The 22,342-nt window shown below is 41.4% G+C and overlaps 1 protein-coding gene and 1 long non-coding RNA gene across 16 annotated transcripts in view; one reads left to right on the plus strand and one right to left on the minus strand.

Annotated features, from left to right (window-relative positions):
• LOC140517180 (uncharacterized) lies at positions 1-2,029 on the minus strand. Its single transcript, XR_011971505.1, has 2 exons — positions 1,944-2,029; positions 1-391 (listed from the first exon to the last, which is right to left on the minus strand). It is a non-coding gene; the product is annotated as an uncharacterized lncRNA (long non-coding RNA).
• The window catches only part of USP54 (ubiquitin specific peptidase 54), a 125,234-nt gene continuing 104,886 nt past the window's right edge, over positions 1,995-22,342 (plus strand). For 6 of the 15 annotated variants that reach the window (XM_072628122.1, XM_072628137.1, XM_072628128.1 and 3 more), the window contains exons 1-2: positions 2,065-2,186; positions 19,307-19,354. Coding sequence is in view for 1 of the 15 variants with exons in the window: in XM_072628131.1 (XP_072484232.1) it covers positions 19,346-19,354 (9 nt within the window). In the remaining 14 variants the exon portion in view is untranslated. Of the gene's footprint in view, positions 2,187-19,306; positions 19,355-20,028; positions 20,116-22,342 lie in introns of all 15 variants that reach the window. The other 9 variants (XM_072628124.1, XM_072628133.1, XM_072628126.1 and 6 more) reach the window with 5 other exon arrangements.

Here is a 22,342-nt window from a genome sequence, read left to right on the forward strand (position 1 = left end):
TTAGGGCTTGGAATTTACTTTTATTTTCCACATAACCTAGCTTGGTACAATTGAAGTAGAGGGAATGTTGGCTCAGTCTTAGAGAGGTTAGCAGTCATTTAGTCCATTTTATACCTGACAAGGATTTCCCTCTACCATACACTTGACAACAGCCTTGCTTGAAGATCTCCAGCCATCAGGAACCACTACTTCCCTAGGCAGCCCATTCTACCTTGGGATTGCTCTAATCTTTGGATTTCCCCTTAATCTTCGATTTCCACCCCTGGCTCCTGGTTATATTCCTGAATTGCCTTTACCACCCCCAAATCCTCCACTGAGACACTGCGGTAAAGTGGAAAGATCACTCCAGTATTGTAAAAACACTTCATCTCTGCTGCTGCTTTTTCCTCCTCTGTAAAATGAAAGGATTGGATCAGTATAAGTGTTCTCTGAGCTTGATATTCCATCCCTTGCCTTTATTATGTCTAGGCACAGCCATGCCTAGAATGACTTTCTTTTTCACCGGCCTATAATATAATCCCTGTCTTCTTTCAAGGCTCAGCCAGATGCTACTTCCTCTGATAAGGTGATCCAGATCCCTGCTCCTGGCCCCACCCCTAACTTTGTTGGTGCTCTCTCTCTCTCACCACAAACTATCTGAACCGGGTACATATTTTATGCCAAGATAAGGTCTGTTAGGATCAAGATTCTTTTTGGTTTTTTGTCTTTTTACCCTCAGTGCCCAGAACAAGGTTTTCTACATAACAAGCAATTAATGCTGAATTGAACTGAAACCAAATTGTGTTAGCTGCTCCTGAAACAGATCCTGCTCCCCCCCACCCTCCTTTCTCCCCTCCGTCCCTTTGCTATCATGTTCCCTGAGCTGGGAAAACCATCCCCACCTGTTGAATTCCTACAAGTCCTTCAAAGCCAAATTCAAATGTCAATTCCTTCTTTAAATCTGTCCTCGTTTCTGCAAAGATAGCCAAGTCTTGACTAAAGCCCAACCCGTCTTCACCACTTTAAAACAACGAATGTATCCAACAAAATAAACATTTTTTAAAAGAGGGGAAAGGAGTGAAACCCTCCTGGGATAACAAAAAGATATACAAGTAAGCCAAAAAAGGGAACCCCAAACAAGAAATCAGCGTCCCAAGAGCAAGTGGGAAATAAACACTCTAAAGAGACACACTGTTCAGCACCCCCAGCATGGTTCAAAAATGACCATGATGACTTTAAAGTTTGCAGAACACTTTATACATCGTCTCATCTGAGCAGGGGCAGAGACGCCAGGAGGCTGGCTCTGGACCACAGACTGCAGAATCTGAACCCAGCTCTTCACGACACCAAGTCCCGCGCTCCATTTCCCGAGACAGGAATAAGGGATGCGGGTTTCCCCAACTGTTTTTCCGCCCTTTCCGGTTCCTTTTCGTGGGCTGCGTTTTCCAAGAGAATGTAAACTTTCCCAAGTCTTTGTTTTTGCTTTCAGTAGCGTTCCCGCACTACGGTAGCTAAAGCGATGACTGCCGAGCATCTATTAGGGGCCGGGCGCCAGCGCTCTAGGGAAGCTCTCCTAGGTCACCGGGGGGCCGCCGGTTAAGCGCGTTATCTCAGCCGGGTGCCTCCAGGGGAGGGCGTGGCCGAGGCCAATCAACCAATGACAGAGATGGAAGAACAACCGAGCGAGAAGCAGCCTTGGGCGAAAACCCTGCCCCCATCAGCACCAGGCCCAGCGGGAGGACTGATCCGAGGCCGGGACCAAACGGCGGAGGAGCTTCAGGTCCCAGGACTCGCCGCCCCTGGCTGGGACTCGGGCTCCGTGACCTCTAAGCCCACGTGGGACAACAGCATGACGGCGCCCCGCCCCTTCCGATCTCCTCCAATCCTGACAGCGTCCCGCGCTCCCTCCGGCCCCGGCCCCGCCCCCGCCCCCCACTCCCCTCCTTGGCCAATCCCCAGATTACCATTTCAGAGACGAAGCCCTCTCGGCCGCCATCTTGCGCTACTATTCCCATTCTCGCGAGATGTCTCTGTGTCCTTCTCCCTACCCCTTGCTTTCTCGCCGGGCCCTTTCTCATTGGCTGACATAGCAGAACGCGGCGTTCTAGTCGCCTAGCGGGCCAAGGGGTAAGTCTCGCGAGACGCGGTTGCCTTGGCTCCCTGTAGCTATAGCAGCCGCGGCTAGTGAGGATGCGGCGGCAGAAGTGGTGAGTGCGACACCCTTGGGGGGGCGGGGCCGTAGGTAAAAGGGGTGTGGGGAGTACGAGGAGTAGGCCTAGGAGGGGTCTGGGCCTCGAAGTGTTACCGATACCGGCGCAGCATCCAGGCCTTGGGTGGTAGGGGGTACCCAGGCGAGGGGCAAGAGTGGCTGTGGGGGGCGCGGGGGGCGGGGAGGAGAAAGCTAGTTATGGGGGGGAGAGGAAGAGGATGGGCGGGGTTAGGGCAAATGGAGGCGGGTCCGGAGTGCTGGGGGCGTGGCTAGTCTGGGGGCCTGGGCTAGGGCTGGAGCAGCGGGCCCTGGTGTGAGGAAGGGGCGTTAGGGGCAGCCAGAGGGCGGCGAGGCATTCCAGGCAGGTGGAGGGAGGGGCCGGAGTGCAGGTGAATGACGAAATGGGTGTCTCCGAGGTGTAGCTAGGTAAACTGCACTCTGGGATGGTGGAGGAGGGCTAGCCTAGTACGCGATGCAAGGGTATCACCTCCTTGGTCACAGCTGGCAGTTAGTTATACAGCTGTAAGGCTGGCTCAGCGCTTCTCAAATATTATCTCACTTTAGCCTCCCTGGGAGACAGGTGCTATTTATCATTATCCTCAGTGTACAGGTGAGGAGAATGAGGCAGATAGAGCTTAAGCGATTTGTCCAGGGTCAGAAAGCTAGTAAATGCTTGGGGCTGGGTTTGAACTCGTGTCTCCCAGCTCTATCCACTGCTTTCTCCAGTTTGGTAGAATCAGGGTCAGAGTCGAGGAGTATTAGCGAGATGGGGGCAGAATGTAGGTAATAGGCCAACCCCTGCTAGGAGGGGCTCGGCTGAAGCTTAACCAGATTTGGGGAGGGGGGAGGGGGGCAGGGCAGGAGTGGATTGTGGATTCATTAGGGGATCTGAAATGTAGGCAGGTACACGTGCTGTGGGGGAGACAAGGGCGGTGTGTCTGGGTGGGAAGGAGCCTGGTTGCTTTGGGGTAGGATGACTCAGAAAGTGGGTACCCAGTAAAAGGAAATAGAGTACTAAGAGGAGGGGTGGATTTGTTTTCCATTGTGAAATTGGTATCCTTTACTTACCTTAGATTGTGATCTCCTTGAAGGCAGAAATTGTTTTTGCCTTTCTTTATATCCCCAGGGCATATCACATTGCTTGACACATAGTAAAGTCAGTAAATGCGTGTTGATTGGGGATCAGTGTAAGACTCCAGAACTTAGAGGTCTTAGATCTAACTCTACCTTTGTCTTGTGAAGAAAACCTCGGGACTAGCCTGGAAGGTACAGTGGTGTGAACGGAGACCAGGACTAAGTATTTTTCCCTAAAAAGCCTTGGATATCTTAGCACGTGAAAAGAAGATTGCTTATATGCTACAGTAATTCCTTACTGAAGATTCATTTGGTTTGGGGTATACAGTGTAGTAGGGCAGCAAGATGGTGAAGTGGATAGAGCACTGGGCCTGGAGGCAAGAAGACCTAAGTTCAAATTGGGCCTCAGATGGGTAAATGCTGTGTGACTCAGGGCAAGCCACTTAACCCTGTTTGTCTCAGTTTCCTCATCTGTAAATGAGCCAGAGAAGAAAGTGGCAGACCACTCCAGTATCTGTGCCAAGAAAACCCCAACTGGGATCACAAAGAATCAGACATGACAACAACAACAAAATACAACGTACTCTAGGATTGGTGGTGCCAAAAAACTGGAAATGAACATTTTTACTAGTATTTTTGGGTTAATGGAAAGATGTGTATACTAAGAAAACATTTCTTTCTATGTACCATAAAATTACAGTATATTTATGAAATTATACGTATAGTGTGAAGTCAGTTCAGGTGATGTGTCTGAAAGTACAGTGCTTTCAGGAGGAAAACTCAATAGTAAGAAAAGTTTTTCTGTTCTTACAATAATTTGAGTGCAAAATCTGTGTTTAAATGATTTGCTGTTACATGATTACAAAGTTTGGTATGTCAGAAGTATATATTTGAATTTTAACAATTAAGTCTTAGGTGGAATGAAGTGGATTCAGCTTCACTTAGGAGACATAAAAAATTGTTACTATTTCTAGAGCAGAAAAGGCGTCTGCCAGAAGTTCTGCTAATATTAACTTATGAATGGTGGTTTCATTGAATCATGTGGATTGTGGTGTAGTGGAGTACTAGATTTGCAGTAAAAAAACCTGACTTGGGAAATTATTTAATGCCTTTGTGACCTGAGGTTTCTGGTTTGAAAGGATGGGGTTGGATAGCATTAATACCAAAGTGGTTTACAGCTTTGAATCTTAGTATCTTCTTTAGTACCTGTCTTTGAATCTCCAGGACCCAAGGAGGCAGCTCATGTATAGTGGATACAGTTGGCTTCAAAGTCAGGAAGGCCTGGGAGTCCAGTCTTTCATGCCAACTGGTCAAGTGACCCCACTTCGTCTCCTTGTGCTCTGGGCAGTTCTTGAGGACTGTAAGGTGCAGGCCTTCATTGGTAGAGGGACTTTCTTCACCAGGGAGTTCCCTACAGTAATGAAATCCTAGGTCTTGAACCATTCTTCTTTCCTCAGGGCTTAGCAGTGGGGACTTAATAAGTGTTTGTTGATTGATTGATTGCTCCATGACTCTAAAAGTAAAATTACTCTCCAGGAAGCAAGCTTGTATTATTTTACTGATTAAGCAATTTATCTTTTTATCAGTGTAAACAAAGTTGTGGTACAGCACATGAAGAATTTATGAATTTTATTTTGTAATTTTTAAGTGCCTGTTATTTCTATTTCTGTATTGCTTTCTTAGCTTTGACAGACTGAAACAAAAAGTTTCTTCTCCCATTCTGGTTTGCAATTCTTTTATTGTTCGGTTCAGCAGATAAATGAATGAATTCAGCAGTTTATTAATTAGGAAAGCAGTTCAAATTCCTTTTTAGCCAAACTTGGTATTTTTGGACATTAGACCTTGCTTATTTGGTAAGTTAAAGCACTAAGTTTTCATAGTGGGGCCCCAGGTGTATTAGACTAAAGATAAGGACTGTATTTTATTTAACTTTGTCTTGGTTTCCATCCCTGAGAGTACTACATTGTATGTAGCAGATACAACTTACTGGTTGAATTAACGAATTACCACTAACTTCAAAGCTGATGTGTTCATTTGAAGCAAGATAAAGATTTTTTGGGAAATTTCTTTGGAAAAAAACCCCAGAAAAAACAAAACTATACTTCAGTTTAATTTGTTCACTGAACAAAAATTTGTTTTCTCTCCCTCCCCCACCTCCCCATTGAAGAAAGAAAGATAAAAAGAAAGACATTCTTGCCTAGGTCCAAAAAACATATTTTATTCTGCTCCCTGAATCTACTAACCCTCTCTGGAGATGGGCAGCATGTTTTATCATTGGTCCTCTGGAATCCTGGGCAATTATTGTGTTGATCATGATTCTTAAATCTTTCCAAATTGTTTTTTCTTTACAGTGTTGTATAAATTGTTCTGTTTCTGCTCATTTAACTCTGCATCAGCTCTTGCAAGTCTTGCAGTATTTCTTTGAAATTGTCCCTTTCAGCACAAAAGCATTTAATTACAGTTCATATGTTATAATTTATTTAGTTGTTCCCCCCTTACTTAAGTAGCCAGTTCTTTGCTGATATGAGAAGAACTGCTATAAATATTTTTGTAGATCTGGGTCCTTTTTTTTCTTTTATCTCATTGGGTTATAGGCCTTGTATTATTGCTGGGTCCAAGGATGTGCAGTTTAATGATTTTTTGGGCATAGTTTCACTTGCTTTCCAGAATAGCTGGACCTTTTAACAGCTTTATTAATAGTATATTTATGTGCCTGTTTTCCTTCAGTCCTTCCAGTTGTCTTTTTTTTTTTTTTTGGTTAACTTTGCCGATCTGATGGGTTTGAAGTAGAACTTCAGAGTTGCTTTAGTTTACATTTATGAAATTATTATTGATTTGGATATTATCATTAAATTATATTTAATAAATAAATTATTATAGACTTTTGATAGCTTGGATTTCTTCCTTAGAAAACCACCTGTTTATTTCCTTTGACCATTTATCAATTTGTGAATGACTGACCCAAAGATTTCCACTTTGGTCCAGTTAAATAACTCTATGAAACACATTGTGTCAACTTAATCAGCAAGTATTTATGAAGCATCTACCATCTGTTTAGTCCTGTGGTTAGGCATGAGATACAGTTTTTCCCCTGAAGGAACTGCATTTACAATCTAGTTGGGAAGGCAAAGCTAACAAGTATGAAATAATCATAACTGACATTTACGTAGAGCATTATCTCATTTGATCCTTACAATAACCAATTCCATAGACATTTGTTAAACACCTCTATGCAAGACACTGTGCTGACCTGCTGAGGATACAGAGATGAAAAGAAAGCACAGACCCTGTCTGCCTTCAGTGTAGGAAATCATGGATTCAGGAGTTGAAGGACGCCACGGGTAGTCCGTATCCTCCCTTCTCCCCACCCTGTTTTACCGATGAGAACTTTGAGGCCCAGGGTTGTTAAGTGACTTCTTAAGGTTCCACAGAGAATCCCAGGAGATTTAAACCTAGCTCTTCTAGTGACAAATCTTATACTTTGGTGCCTTTTAACATAAACAGGTAAGTGTCTACATTATAATTTGAGGAAGAGGGAGCAAGCACTAGAGGCTCTGTATGGCACATGAGCTGGTCCTTGAAGGAGCCAGTAGAGAGGGAAAGTTTGAGGATTAGAAGGGATGCACTGCTAGAGGGGGTGAGATCATGGCTATAACTGGAGAAAGTGGCTTTGTTGAAAAGAAAAGCCACTTCTTTATCAGAGTTTGGGGCAAAAGAAGATGGGAGATCTTATCCAGGGGTTTTGAAATGTAGACCTGGGAAGAAGATAGAGCTCAGGAGAGAAGATCTCTTGGAGAAGTGTGAGAAAGGCCTGAGTTTGAGTCAGCCCTTACAAACAGACTGTGGGACCCTGGGCAAATCACTGATCCTCTCAGTAGTCTTGGTGCTTGCTGAGTGTAGCAATTGTAGAGATGAAAGAGACCTGCACTGGTAGAGGGAGTTTCTTCAAAAGAGTTCCCTAGAATAATTAAATCATGGATCCAGTCCTGCCTCTAAATAATAATGGTCGTAAACTAAACTTCCACAAAATAATAAAAAATAAAATGTATGTTTTCCTGTGTTTTCTAACAACAGCAACAATAATAATAGCAGCTAACATTTTATATGATGCTTTAAGGTTTATTTCTTTGCAAATATCTAATTTTATCGTCCCAACAACCCTGGGAGGTTGGTGATATTATCATTCCTTTTTGCAGATGAGAAAACTGAGGCAGACAGAGGTCAGTTGACTTGCCCAGAGTCACACAGTTAATATATCTCTGAGGCAGGATTTGCACTCATGTCTTTTGGACTCCAGGTCCAGCATTCTATCATTCTGCCACCTAGCTGCCTCTTTTATGTAAATATAGACTGAAAAGAGGTCAAGGGGCAGCTAGGTGATGCCATAGTGCACATAGAGTGTTGGGTCTGGAGTCAAGAAGACACCTTCCAGGGTTCAAATCTAGCCTCACACACAGTAGCTATGAGGCCCTGGACAAGTTACGTCACCCTATTTTCCTCAGTTTCCTCATCTGTAACATGAGCTGGAAAAGGAAATGGCAAACCACTTTAGTATCTTTGCCATGAAAATTCCAAATGGGGTCACAAAGAGTCAGACACAACTGAAAGGACTGAACAAATTTATATAAAGATTTTTCTGTCATGAGTTTTTTTGATGTCACTGTTTAAGTTATAATTGTGAATTGTAATTTGTATCAGATAGGAGCATACTATCATAGAGCTGAAAGGGAGTTAGATCATCCCAACCCTGCACTTTCCTGATGAAGAAACTGAGGGAAGTTTAGGGACTTGCCCAGTGAGTAAGTGACTGAACTAAGATTTGAATGAAGGTCTTCTGACTCCATATAGACTGCTCCATTTACTACATCTTATAACCACATAATTCCTCCTGTTTCTTTATCATCCTCATATTGACTTGTATAGCATTGTCCTGTCCTACTATGTTGATATTTGTGTGTGTGTGTTTGTCCTTCATTTTCGAAGAAGACCGTGACATCAGAGAAATAATGACATGACTTGCACTTTGTTTTGAGTGAGGGAGGTCTGTGCACAAGGTCACAAGCCTCACTTTCTCCTCCTGAGCCATCTGGATCCAGTGACCAGATATTCATCAGGATGACTGGATATGGCCCAGGACGCGATGGAAGACCTTGGCCTTTTTTGGCTAAGCCCTATTCAGGAACTCACTTAGAGTGAGGTGACGCCCATTCTGTGAATAGGCCTCTTTAAGAAGTAATGAGGGAATGGCCCTTTAATTGAGCAAAAGAAAAAAATATATACGTAAATCAAGCTGGGAGGGAAAGAGCAACAGTTACTATTGATAATCACTGTTAAGTCAGGAGGGTCCAGAAAACAGCTATTACGTGGAGTTTGAGCAGGGACCTATTGGTGTGCAATCTATGGGCTTCAGAGTGCACCGGGTTTAAGGTTTGAGAAAGACAAGGAAGGAAGGAAGAAAGAAATAAGAAGGAAGGAAAGAAAGGTCTAGCCAGTAAACCCCAAGTTAACTGGACATCCTCTGGCCATCCAAATTTACCTTCCTTTGGAGAGAAGAAGGAAGGGGTGGGGAACAGAAGGGAGAGGATGATCTGAGTTACCCATTCAGGCAGCTTGGTCTACTCACAGGTTTGTGTTCGTCCTTCATTTTTGAAGAAGACCATGACATCAGAGAAATGATGACATGACTTGGACTTGACTTTGTTTTGAGTGAGTGAGGATTTTGCAGGGTCACCAGCCTCACTTTCTCCTCCCAGCTACGTTGATATAAAAGTTTACTGGGCAGCTCTGTTCAGCACACATTTATTAAGCACCTCCCATGTGTACCACCAGATTGGGCCTTTACCACCTCTTGTAACTACTCTTTAAAAATATTTTGATAACAGTATTTCAGTATTTGTTTCCTTTTGTATTATTATATTAGGTTTCCTTTATAATACTATAAAGTTTATTTTATTTTTATTTTATTTTATGTATTTAAAAAGATTTATCCCGTGAAGGGGTCCATGACACAAAACAAGGTTAAGAACCCCATATATAAATAACTCTCCAGGTGTTCCTGTTTGTGAGACACACTTGATTACATTAGGTTTTGAAATGCTACAGGGCCTTCTTAATGAAATCCAGTCCCCTCAAGGGATGAGTCTAGCAGCGCACACAGGAAAAACTAAATGGATGAAGAAAACATGTCCAAATTATGACATTTTGCAGCACTTTGAAATACTCTTCTTTGCCCTCAAAGCCTATGTTTTTAACACTAGTATTCTGGTGATTCTGTATGTCTGAAAATCATGACATTAGAGAAATCAAAATTGAAAGTGACTCAAAGGGAGATGAGAGTAGCATATTACTAAAGATGATGAACATAATGAGCAGTGTAAAATCAACAAGGACATTTTTAACTTGAAAAGGAGGAAGGTCAGTCATATACATATAGTAAGAGCCAGGAATATCAGACGGGTATTTAGACACCTATAGGAAGGCCTGTGATGTATTGGATAGATCCCCTTTGGAAGATTTGTGAAAATACATGAACAAGAATCACGCAGGATAAGTTATGCTTGTGTTAAGATCTCTGCTGGTGGAGGGGGCATACATACAGATGAAGTAACTGAAGGCCTTTAAAGGCAGAATTACTTTTCTCTGTGGTACGAACCTTGGTCTCAGTGAACTTTTAGGCTAATGGATGAAAGAACAAGTACACAAATAATTAAAAGTGAGAGTAAAATAAATGACAAGGAGTTTGAGGAGGAAGATATTTTAGTCTAGGAGTGTAATTGGTTTAGAGGAAATAGCATCCAAGTTGGACTCTAAAGGAAGGAGATAGAGATGGAGTAATGATGGAATCCATTGTATATAAGGTAGATAGTGTGAGCAAAGGCACGGGAGACAAAACACAGAGAGAAGGGAGCCAGGAATGAAGAGCAGCCTGTTTCTCAAGCCTTTGAAGACACTCCCCTAAACCTGGAAAGCTCTCCTTTCTTGCCTTGGTTTTTTGGAGTCTTGCTTGAGGCGTTTCCTGATCTTCACTCCTCCCCATTACTTTATATTTTCTATGTATATGGTTCACATTGACTTACCTGAATATCTGTTGTTTCCTTTTGTAGAATGTATAAGCTGTCTGAAAGCAGCTGTTGTTTCATTTTTATCTTTGCATCCCCAACTGTAAAACAGGGTTGTTGTTAGAATCAAATGAGATTATATAGCACATAGTAGGCATTTAATAAATGTCTGTTCCCTCTCTCTCCTTCCCAACACTTCGAACAATGCTTGACTGATAATAGGAGATAAACTGATTGTTGAGTTTAATTGGATGGAATTGGAACATAGAATAGAAGCTAAGGGAATAAAAGGAGGTAAAGCTAAATAGATAATTGGAGCCTGGTTGTGAAGGGCCTTGATTTTCAGGATCAGAAGCTGACATTTGATTCACTAGGCAGTAGTAAGAAAGGAATTGATTATTTTTTTCACTAGGTAATGGAAAGCTAGTGAAATTGATTATAAAGATTATTCAGTTAGCAATGTGGAGGATGAATAGTTGTAGGAAGGCCAATTAAGGCCTTTACATTAATATAGATGAGACGCGTGTGGGAGCAGAGAACCAAAGTGGAAAGTGGTTGAACAAACTGAAGTATATGGAATGGAAAGTTATTGTGTAGCAAGAAATGATAAATATGAAGAATTCAGAGGAACCTAGGAAGACTTGCATCAACTGCTGCAGAGTGAATAGAACAATGCATGTAGTGAATAAGAAGATCACACAAAGGCAGCCGAAAAACCTGAAGAGCAGGTAATGAGACATATTTCTCACCTGGGCAGAGAGACAAGGGACAAAGGCAGGGGAGAAGAATGACGCCACCCTTCTTGGTGTCTTGTGAGGGCCAGATAAAATCACCCATGTAAAATGCTTTGCCAAGCCCTCTGGAAATATTAGTTATTTTATATTGTGGAATCCCATCACCACATAGATTATTTTGGCTTAACTGCCTTTGTTACAAGGGAGGGTTCGGTGCTAGGGAGCATTCTTTGGAAATGACAGCAATACCACAAAAAATAGGCCATGTGATAAGGAAAGGGAGGGTAGGCCACTAGAATTTGATGCAAAAGGAATGGAGAGGAGGGACTGAGTCAGCTATTGCAGAGGAAGAAACATTAGGACTTGGCTACTGGTGGGAATGGGTGTGGAAGGGAAGAATTCGAGGTTATTGCCAGGTTATGAGTCTATCTGTTATGAGTTAGAGGAGGAGCAGGTCCAAAGACCATTCATTGGACTTTGTCATAGGTAATTAATGACTTCAGAAAGGTCTTTCAATAGAAAATTGGGAAAAGTAACCACAATATAAGAGTTTAAAGAGTGAGTGGGTGGTAAGGAAATAGGCAATTAATCTGGGTAACTTTTTCTAGGAAGGAGAAAATAGAAATGTATCTTGAGTGGCAGGGTTAATTAAGTGTGATGCAGTGGAAGGAGCTAGATTTAGAGTCAAGGATACCTATGTTTGAATTCTAGTGCTGACACTTAATGTTTGTGGACCAGTTACTTCAAATCTTAAATTGATCTTCAGTTATCTGAAAAATTGAAGGGACCTTTAAGGATGGGTTGGAGGAAATCTGTCAGATGGCTTCTATTTCCCGTTTTTTCAGAAGATACATACATATGTATGTGTTGCTTACAGTATTTTTGCAATCACAAGTATTCTAGCACAGAGACTAGAGACAACTGCTGGGCCTGGTCCCAGGATAATGAACTGTACCAATGCCTGCTATATATACTAGCCATTTTTATTTCAGTGAAACGTGAGGCAGGTTTCTCAGAGGGGGCAATCATAGGAGGTTTGAGGAAGGATGAAAAGATTTGGAAGAGCCACTGTGGAGAGTGAATCAATTAGGCAAATGTAAAAGGATTGCCTTTCCACAGTGAGAACTCACTTAGTAGTAGCATCAATTGGTAGTGGACTGAGTATGCACAGTTTGTTTTGTATTTTCTCCAGCTTCATCCAGTAGCTCATACATGGGAGCAAAGACAGCAGATGGTAATAGTGATCCAAGGACTTTTGAGGGCAAATTAGTGATGGAATAAGGGAACAAGAGACTCGACAGGCGAGTGTAGAGTTGAAATGGTTCATCATGGGGTCAAGATGGGGAAAGGAGGAAAGCGTAGCCAGTGCAGGGGTGATGGCCTAGGAAAGAACTGACAAGCTGAAGGGTTAGAAATCATGTTAAATCTGAAAAATAGATTTGAGTAGTAAGAAAGAAGAAAAGATGGCATGATAAAAGATTGTGATCCGACAAAGAATTTCAGAGTTCATGAACAGGGAAGTGGAACACTCATGAGTGATGGCAAGATCAAGGATATGACTGTATGTGTAGCTATGGGGGGTTGGAAAAGTAGGTTATGGAAAGTGAGTCATTTGAGGAGCTGGGAAATTTGTTTGAGGGACTATCAGTAGATATGTACGTTGGAATCTTCTAGTGTGAGGGTAAAATTTGGGGAGGAGAGAAAGATTATGAGCCAGACACTGAATTCAGTATGGAAAGAAGTAGGGTATTCTGGAGTGGGTGGGTGGGGTCAGTAAATAACAGCTTCCAGTTGTGACACCAGAACTAAGCTCCCTAACACTAACATTCTTGCTCTGAATGAAAACAGGAGACAAAGAAAGTGCAGCTAAATGGAAAGATCACTCAAGTATTCTCTTACGAAATAGAAAACTCTAAAGAGGCTGGCAAGGTTGGTCCCTCCATATACCCAAAGACAACCAGAAGCATCACTTCATGAGATTTTTGGCCATCTTGCCTTGAAGGGCTCAGAGAAACATAAGCCCACAATAAGGAGAAAAAAAGCAGCATCACCAAGAGAGCAATTATAAGAAAAAATGGAGAAATCTTAAAAGAACTCTTAAACAAGTCTTTACATGTATTGATACACAGTAACCTCAATGCAAAATGGGTAGGAAAGAACAGCAACAATTACATTTAAAATGTGAAAACACACATGAAACAGCTGATTAATGTGAGTCATTTCAGAATGAGCTGCCTGTTTACAGTCAGACTGCTGATTGGTTAGGGTAAACCTATTAGTAATTTGGTGATTAAATCAGCATTAAATTAGAAGAAAGGCTAAAAGATAAGGAGGAAATGAATAAAAATAAAGACATTGACTTTATCACCATTTCATAGAGAAGTTTAGCTGACATAAAAGGATGCCAAAAAAGCCTAGAAATGACTTTAGCCAGCAAATACTTCATCGCCCTGCCAAATGGAAAGACATGACAGCCAAGACCAACACTGGTTTATAGTACAAATTCATTGTTAAAACATCAGGGAAGAAAATCACAACAGCAAAAAACCTAAAACAACAACAAAAATCAGGAGAAAATGAACCTGCAGAAAAGAAAAATGGTGCTAGACCTGAATAAGCCACATCATCCCAAAGGTATTTATACACAAAACTGGAAGGAGAACAACAAAAGATGTCAACTAAAGCAGGCCTGCTAGCATTTCTATAGTACTTTATTCTCATTAGTAATGACAGCGGAACAACTACATTTGAAGTCTCCTACTTCAGTAACCCATATAAAGAAATGGCAGTGGCACTTAAGTAGATGAAGTTGGAAAAAGCAGCTAGACCTGATATCAATAATCAACAAGTATTTTTTAAGCTATCGCTTTGTACTAGACTCTGTGCTAAGTACTGGGAATAAAAAGGAAGGCAAAACTACTTCCTGCTCTCAAGGACTTCACCTGCTAATGGAGAAGACAATATGTAAAAAAAATATACATGCAAACATACTTAAAGAGTAGAAGGAAGGTAACTTTAAGGGACTGGGAAGGCATGAAGGAGGAGCAGCCTGAGCTCAGTCTGCCAGAGAAGCCAGAGAAGCCAGGAGCTGGAGATGAGGGGGGAGAGCATTCTCCTTTCCCTGGAAATAATTAAAAAATGCAGAGTCAGGAGAAAAAATGTCTTATGGGAAGAAGAGCAGAGGACAGTATCACTATCTCTAGAGTAAGTGGAGCAGAGAAAGATAGAAGAAGACTGGAAACCCTAAGTCAGGGATACAGCAGAAGGAAAAGTAGTACAACATGTAGAATGTTTAAGTGGAGAGAAATGGGCTGATGAAATGCCTTTGAACAAGGGAGATGAGGAGATGCCCTTGTAGGGCAGGAACAATCAGTCAGCAAGCATTGGTTAAATTTTTGCTGTCTACCAGGCACTGAGAAAACAGTAACAAAAATTCATTAGCCCCTGCCCTCAAGGAGCTTACAGTCTATCAGAGGAGACAGGTACCTATATAAGCATATACAGCATGTATATGTGTAGACCATGGATTTGTTTTCAAACTTCATTTTCACTGACAATTTGTATGCTCAGGAGCTTGGCTACTCTGCCCCACTTGGAGCTTTAGGTTGACTCTGGGTCTTATTTTTTCTAATACTATTGGCTTGAATCCCTATTCTAATGTGTTCTCAATATCATTTACTACTTACAGTTAATACTTCCTCAGTACCATTGATATAAATCCTTTGTTTTTCTTTTAAGCCCATTATAACCTGATCCCTTCCTACCTGTCCTTGCTTCTTACACCTTTTACCTGCTGTCTGCACATATTTAATGGTCCAGTAACGCTGGCCTTTTGCACAGAATGTTCCATCTTTCAGCTCTAAAATTTTCTCTGGCTGTTCCCCACACCTGGAACTCTCTTCCTCATGTCTTGATTCTTTTAAGCCTCAGCCTAAGTTCCATCTTCTACAAGAAGACTTTACTAGTCCTCCTTAATCTTAGCATCTTTCCCTTAGATTATCTCCAGTTTATCCTGTATGTACATAGATGTTTTGTATTGCCTTCTTCCTTATATTGTGAGCTTGTTGAGGGCAGGGACTGTCTTTTGCCTGTCTTTGTATCCCCAGTGCTTAGCATAGTGCTTAGCATATGATAGGTGTTTAATAAGTGATAGTTGATTGACTAGTACCCCAACATCACTTAACAATTAACACATCAGTTAGTTCTTACAAGAAGATAGTTATTGAGAAGTTATAGCAAGAAGAGAAGTATTAAACATCTCTTTGATCTGGGGATACACATTTCTACCATCTTAGTTGCTAAGGAAAGTGGACTCTATCTTCAAAGTGTTTGTTACAAAGCCTTTGGCCCACCAGTGTTACTATGGAATGAAGGATAGCTGCTGGTGCTGTGGCTGCCTTTTGTACTGAAGCAGTCATCATGGCTACCGAGTCTCATTTATTACTGGGTGCTCCTGAGGATATGCTGGGATCTCTTCTGCTTTGCCTGCTGGCCACTCTGGTGTATAGTTGCAATGTTGTGTTTTAGTCTTTCAAACTCCAGCATTCATTCAAATACCAAAGAACAAATACAAAGAGGCCAAGACATGATACTGTTGTGTCCATGGCCAAGTTGGTAGAGGGGCAGCTTGAGGTCCTGCTACTTCTGTACCCCCTCTCTCATCACCGTGACAAGAGTTCATTTGGCCCATTTGTGCCTTTTGTACCTCATGTACTCAGTCCTGGCTCAGCCCCCAGGAAGAGTCATCGAATGCCTTTGTGTGATCTGAACAGGAGAGCAGAGGCCGTCTATTCCACATCATCACCAGCTTCAGAAACACTGACCCTTTCCATAGGCTTTGGCACAAGTGCAGCATGCTCTTCCTACTTGAAGATAAGGCTCCCACTAACCAGGCCATCATTACAATAGACAAAATCAAGAAAGGGGACTTTTTTTGGAAGAGAACTCAAGAGCAGTTGGATGTATCAGGAAAGGCTTTAAACAGTCTTGCTAAGTTTAGAAAGAAGTAACGGATTTTATGAGGTGGGAGTATATTCCTGATTGGGACTCTGATCCTGAGACCCTTTGCCATTAGACTCTTGCATGGACTCCTGTCTCTGGTGTTCTTCAAAAAGGTATCTAAAACTTACTGGGCTTGGCTGCTGGGAGACTCAAGGATAGAGTTTGAAAGATCTTCTGACCTTTCAGAGCTCATAGGATAGAAGCTCTTTTCAGTATTCTTTCATGTAAGAATAGCAAAGAATAGATACAACAGAGACAAAACCAAAAGCAGAGCCATGGTCCAGTTGGGCAGATGAAGGCCCAGTGACTCTCATCACCCAAAGACTTAAAGCATGTCTTCTCTCAGTCGCTGCCAGGAAGTCTTTTGTATACACACTTAGTTCTAACTTAGCGTCTAGTCAGAAGTCTTTTCTTCACCATGGACAGATAACAGTTATAGAATACCTGTGCATGCACTGAAAGGGGCCCTTTATTCCAGATCATGACATTTATCTAGAAGTGGGCTCACCAGACTCCCACATTTTGCACATACTCACAGGAGTAGGCTCTCATTTGCCAGTCCCCAATTACAGATGTTTTATTTAGTTATCTATCTTGGCAACTAGCCAATGCAAAGATATAGAGATGGAAGATAGAATATTTTATGTGAGGAACAGCATGAAGGCCAGTTTGACTGGATTGTAGAGCAGAGGAAGGGGAACAATGTAAGACTAGAAAGTTAGTCTGGGTCTAGGTTGTGAAGGGCTTTAAATACCAAACAGAAGAGTCTATATTTGATGCCCCAGGAGTTTTTTGAACAGAGTTGATAAGGACAGTATCTCTAAACAAATTTAGAATGAATTTGACCAGAAGTTAAAATTGTGAACTTGAGCCCCAGACAGGATGATATTGAATGTTACTTGTTTTGTTTTGAGATAGCTATCCTTTTTTCCTTCTCTAGAGCTTTACGCTGTGTTTAAGGTAGGCTAACTGTGTGATCATGTCTGAGTCTGCCTATTATAGGGCCTGTCTGAGCCCTGTCCTAGGTACAGAGCTTATGATATATAGAAGTACCAGGTACTTCCAGGAAGCAAGCCAGGAAATTAAGTTTTTTGCACAGCTCTGAAGACCAGAAGTCAGGCTTAACCTGGACCTGGTAGGATTGATAAGTCAGAATAGCCATAAGGTGGCATAAGGTGGGCCCTTTAGACTTCGGTGTAATGACAATAAAGTATGAAATGTTTAGAACTTTAAACCTAAGCCAAATGAACTTAATAACAGGCCACTTTAACTGTCTGGTATTCTTAAATTCTGTCACACTTGTAGAAAGGATTATTTAAGTACTTGAATCATCCCTGTATATTAGACTTAAGTGGTTAGACTGAGCAGAGTAGAGCTGGAGAAGACTGAGGTGCTGGGATTGAGGGATAAAGATTTTGATAGTCTGCATATGCCCTTTTCCCTTTTGGTTGGTGACTATGAATTGGGAATCTCGTATCCATTCATGAAAGAGACGGAGCATAGCACTCCATTTTGTCACAGACAATAACTTCCATATATTCTGGAATACCATTTCAACTTGACCACCTCCAAGGCAAAAAAGGGAACCAGTTATTCCTCAATATTTTTTCCCACTTTCATTGGCTCAAGAAATCAAGTTCCATCCCTAATTGATAAATGGTCAGAGGTTATGAACAGACAGTTTTCAGAGGAAGAAATTAAAGATATCAATAGTGATATGAAAAAATACTCTAAATCACTATTGATTAGAGAGATGCAAATCAAAACAACTCTGAGGTACCACATCATACCTATCAGATTGGCAAATATGACAGAACAGAAAGATGATAAATGTTGGAGAGGATGCGGGAGAGTTGGAACACTAATTCCTTGTTGGTGAAGGTGTGAGCTGATCCATCCATTCTGGAGAACAATTTGGAACTATGCCCAAAGGGCTACAAAAATATGCATACCCTTTGACCCAGCAATATCGCTTCTAGGACAGTATGCCCAAGAGATCATAAAAATAGGAAAGAGTCCCACGTGTACAAAAATATTTATAGCAGCCCTCTTCGTGGTGGCCAAAAATCAAGGGGATGCCCCATCAATTGAGGAATGGCTGAATAAATTATGGTATATGAATGTAATGGAATACTATTTGTGCCGTAAGAAATGATGAACAGGAAGACTTCAGAGAGGCCTGGAAAGACTTATATGATCTGAAGCTGAGTGAAAGGAGCAGAACCAGGAGAACTTTGCAATGCAAGGACTTAAAAAAATTCCCAATGTAAAGATGAAACTTAGACTCAAAGAGGTTAAAGAATTCTCCCTGGGCAGTGGCAGGACTAAGCCTAGAACTTAACTACAAAATAGCTCAGGTCTGGGAGTGTTTGATGGACATGAAATTAAAATACTTTACCATTCATTCAATTCATTAAGGATTATACACCTTTAATTTCTCAAATATGTGCCTGGTCGAATTCCTGAAACAAGAAACCCTGCCAGCAGTCCTGAAAGATCAGTCAAAATAAGCTCTGAAACTTTACAGTTTTTCCTTAGACAGTTTGTGGCAAACAGCTCCTCCCAGTTGTAACTTAATTTATGGAATTCAATCGCAAATGTAGCAGATCATTTTTTTTGTGTGTATTACATTTTGGTTTGTTATATGATTTCTCTCATTCATTTTAATTCTTCTATACAGCATGACTATAGTGAAAATGTATTTAATAGGAATGTATGTGTAGAAATAAGATATGGGCAAGTTTTATTCAAATTATTAAAATTAGCTGTGGATTTTAAAAAGAAGAATGATTTTTTTAAGAATCAGATTTTAATTTGAAGAAGATCAGTCAACAGTCATTTATTAATGTGCCAGACTCTGTGTTAGATGTTGTTGGTATAAATATATAAGGAATTGAATGAATAGGAGGGTGGCAAAAGACTTGACCTACATTATATAGTTGTAAATGGTTTTCTCAAAGCAGCCATCCTAGCACACCCAAGAACTGCAGCTAGCACGGGTGACAGTATTCTGCTTGTTTGTAGTAGAGAGGAGTGAAGGAGCTGAGGCGATTCTCCACTGTCATTCATGTCCCAGGAAGGGTGGGTTCTGCCCCTCGATGCAGTAACCCAGCTTGTTTGTGTCCCTTTAAAGCTACCATGACCTGCTTACTGGAGGAGGGGCAGCATCCTGACGATCAGGTGTGTGTCTGAAGAGATGAGCTCATCCTTCTTAAGTAGACCTGCCCTAGTGAATGTTTTTCTAATTGCAGGTCCTCCAGCTGGGAGAAGCCGGAAATGGTTGAAGCTTCATGCACTTTGTGAGTAGCAAAAAATAGAGCAGTTATTGTAATCTTTTGAAACATGTGGCTTCGAATTTCAAGGGGTTGGTGGCACACATGCACACTCAGCTGTTTTCCAAGTTAAGGACTGTAGTGAGATGCTTGATTGGTCAAGGGAGGACCTACGTGTAAAATTGCTTCAGCCTTGCTGTCCCTTGGGAGGTGACTTTCCATGGGCAGCGTAATTAACTTCTCTTGTTGGTGTTAATGACCTCACTGCTTCAGGAAGCAAGAATCTTACAGGCTTCTTTTTCTTATGAAGGACTGTGGGACTTATTTAGAGGCATTCTATCACTGAAGTGCATTGTCCTAGATTCTAGAACCCCTTGGGCTCTCCCTCGTTTTGCTAGATTTAAAAATAAATTTCCCTGTACACATGATACATTTGAAGAATAACATTTTATTAGTAAAGAAATGGATCAAATTCTATTGGGCATTCAGTCATGTTTATTTTTAAATAGTTTGGCTTCAGGAGGCAACATTGTTTTATGAAGAGTTGTGGGGTTGAGACTAATTTTTTTTTTTTTCAGAGAGAGAGCACAGAATATTGGGGTGGGAGTCAGGAGACAAGTTCTTGTGTTTATCCTTACCACTTAAATAAAGTAACTGTATAACACTGGGAAAGTCACTCTTAATCATTCACATTTCTGTAGTGCTTTATGGTTTACAGATTCTTTCATCACAACAGCCCTGTGAGGTGGTAGTTTGTGTTACCATCATTTTAAAGGAAGACTCAGAGGGTAAGTGACTTACCCATTGTCACACTGCTAGTAATTACTTGAGTGGGGAATTGAACTTTCCATTAGTTCTTACAATTTAGGATCATATGATCATAGATTCAGAGCTATAAGACCTTAAAGTTCATCTATCCTGACCCTTTTAATTTACAGATGAGAAAACTGAGGTCTAGCAAAGTTAAAGTGGTTTGCATTTGTGAAGTGTTCTGCCATCCTTAAAGGGCTATAGAAGTGCTTGCTATTTTTATTACTATCACACTGGTACCTTACAAGTTTGTAGAACACTTTAAGGTTTGCAAAACATTTTACATATGTTAGCTCAGGTAATCTTCACTACTACCCTGTGAGAGAGGTGCTATTATTATTCCCATTTTACAAAGGAGGAAACTAAGGCAAACCCAAGAAGCATTTATTAAGTACCTACTATGTTCCTGACAAGAACTCTGCCAAGCCCTGGGGATACAAAGAAAGGCAAAACAAAACAAAACAAAACAGTCTTTGCTCCCTAGGAGCTCAAGATCTAAGGGGAGGAGACAGCATGCAGACTTTTTGTGCAAACAAGATATACACAGAATAAATTGGAGGTCTTCTCAAAGAGAAGGTGCTAAGCTTAAAGAGGACTGGGAGAGGCTTGTTGCAGAAGGTGGAACTTGAGCTGAGATTTAAAGGAAATGCAGGTAGTGGAGATGAGGAAGGAGAAAGTTCCAGGTAGAAGGGACAGAAGGAAAATGTGTGGAGATGGAGCGTCATTCTAGGAAGACCAGGGAGATCAGTGGCACTAGGTAGCACAGTGCCAGGAGAGGAGGAGTAAAAAAAAAAAAAAAAGGTGGAAAGGTTAGAAGAGACAAGGTTATCAAGTGCTTTATAAGCCAAACAGAATTTTTATATTTGATCCTGGAAGTGATAGGAAGCCACTGGAGTTCATTGAGTAGAGATCTGCTCTTGAGTAAAATCATGTTGGTAGCTGGGTGGGGGATGGACTGGAATGGGGAGAAACTTGAAGCAGAATAGCCAGAAGGCTACTAAAGTAGGCCAGGCCTGAGGTAACAGAAGATGATACCATGGTATTATCCATGTCAGAAGAGAGGGCATTAATAAGAGAGATGTTATGAACGTTGAAATGACAGAACTTGGAAAAAGATTGGATTTGGGGGTGAGAGAGTGAGTGAGGAGTCAAGGATGACACAAATTTAGGTTACTGGGAAAATGAGGGTATCCTCGACAGTAAAGGGAAGTTAGGAAGAATTTTGGGAGAAAGATAATGAGTTCCATTTTGGATATGTTGGATTTAAGCTATCTGGAAGACATAGCAGCTGTCTAGTAGGCAGTTATTTGGAGATGCAATCTCCACAGTCAGAAGAAAGATTAGGACTGAAAAGAATTATCTGTATAGAGATGATCATCAGATTCATGGGGACTGAAGAGATCACCAAGCAAAATCTTATGCGAAGAGAATGCAGGACGGAGCATTGGGAGATACCCATGGTTAATGGGTATGACATGGATTGGCAAAGGAGAATGAGAAGGAGCTGTCAGAAAGGTAGGAGGAGAACTGGGAGGGATCAGTGTCATGAAGACTTAGAGAGAAGAGAGACTATCAAGGAATAGAGGGTGGTCATCAGTGCCAAAGGCTGCAAGGTGTTCAAGAAGGATGAGGATTGGGAAAAGACTTAGATCTAGCAGTTAAAAGATCATTGATAACTTTGGAGAGAGCTAAAAAAAGACTTCTTCAGGGTTGCACAGCCAGTAAATGTCTGAGGGAAGGCTTGAACCCAGGTCTTCCTGATTCTAAGCCCAGTGGTCTGTCTTCTGTGCCACTGAGCTGCCTCTGTTAAATAGCAGAACCAAGGTTTTCCCTGAAGTTTAGTGACTCCAAATTCAGCACTCCTTCTACTGTGCTGTTCTGTCTCAGGACTTCAGTTTATTTATGTTCTTCATAAGAGAATTTGACTAGGTTAATCTCTACCTAAAGTCCCTTCCAAGTCTTAAGGTGCTGTTAGTTACATCTGTCTAATAAGGGGCAAGGTAAATATCTCTATGCTTCAATTTTCTTTTTCTACAGAATAGGGTAGTAATAACTGTCTCACCTACTTCAAAGTTAAGATGATGAATGGGAATACACTGAAAACTTTTGAAAAAAATAGAACTATACAGCCTGGGTTTTATTTATTATTGGACATCAGGGAGAATGTTTTTTTTTAAAGATAGGATAACACAAATGATGGTAAGA

The sequence above is a fragment of the Notamacropus eugenii genome, chromosome 1 (genome assembly GCF_028372415.1).
Source record: "Notamacropus eugenii isolate mMacEug1 chromosome 1, mMacEug1.pri_v2, whole genome shotgun sequence".
Classification (NCBI taxonomy): domain Eukaryota; kingdom Metazoa; phylum Chordata; class Mammalia; order Diprotodontia; family Macropodidae; genus Notamacropus; species Notamacropus eugenii.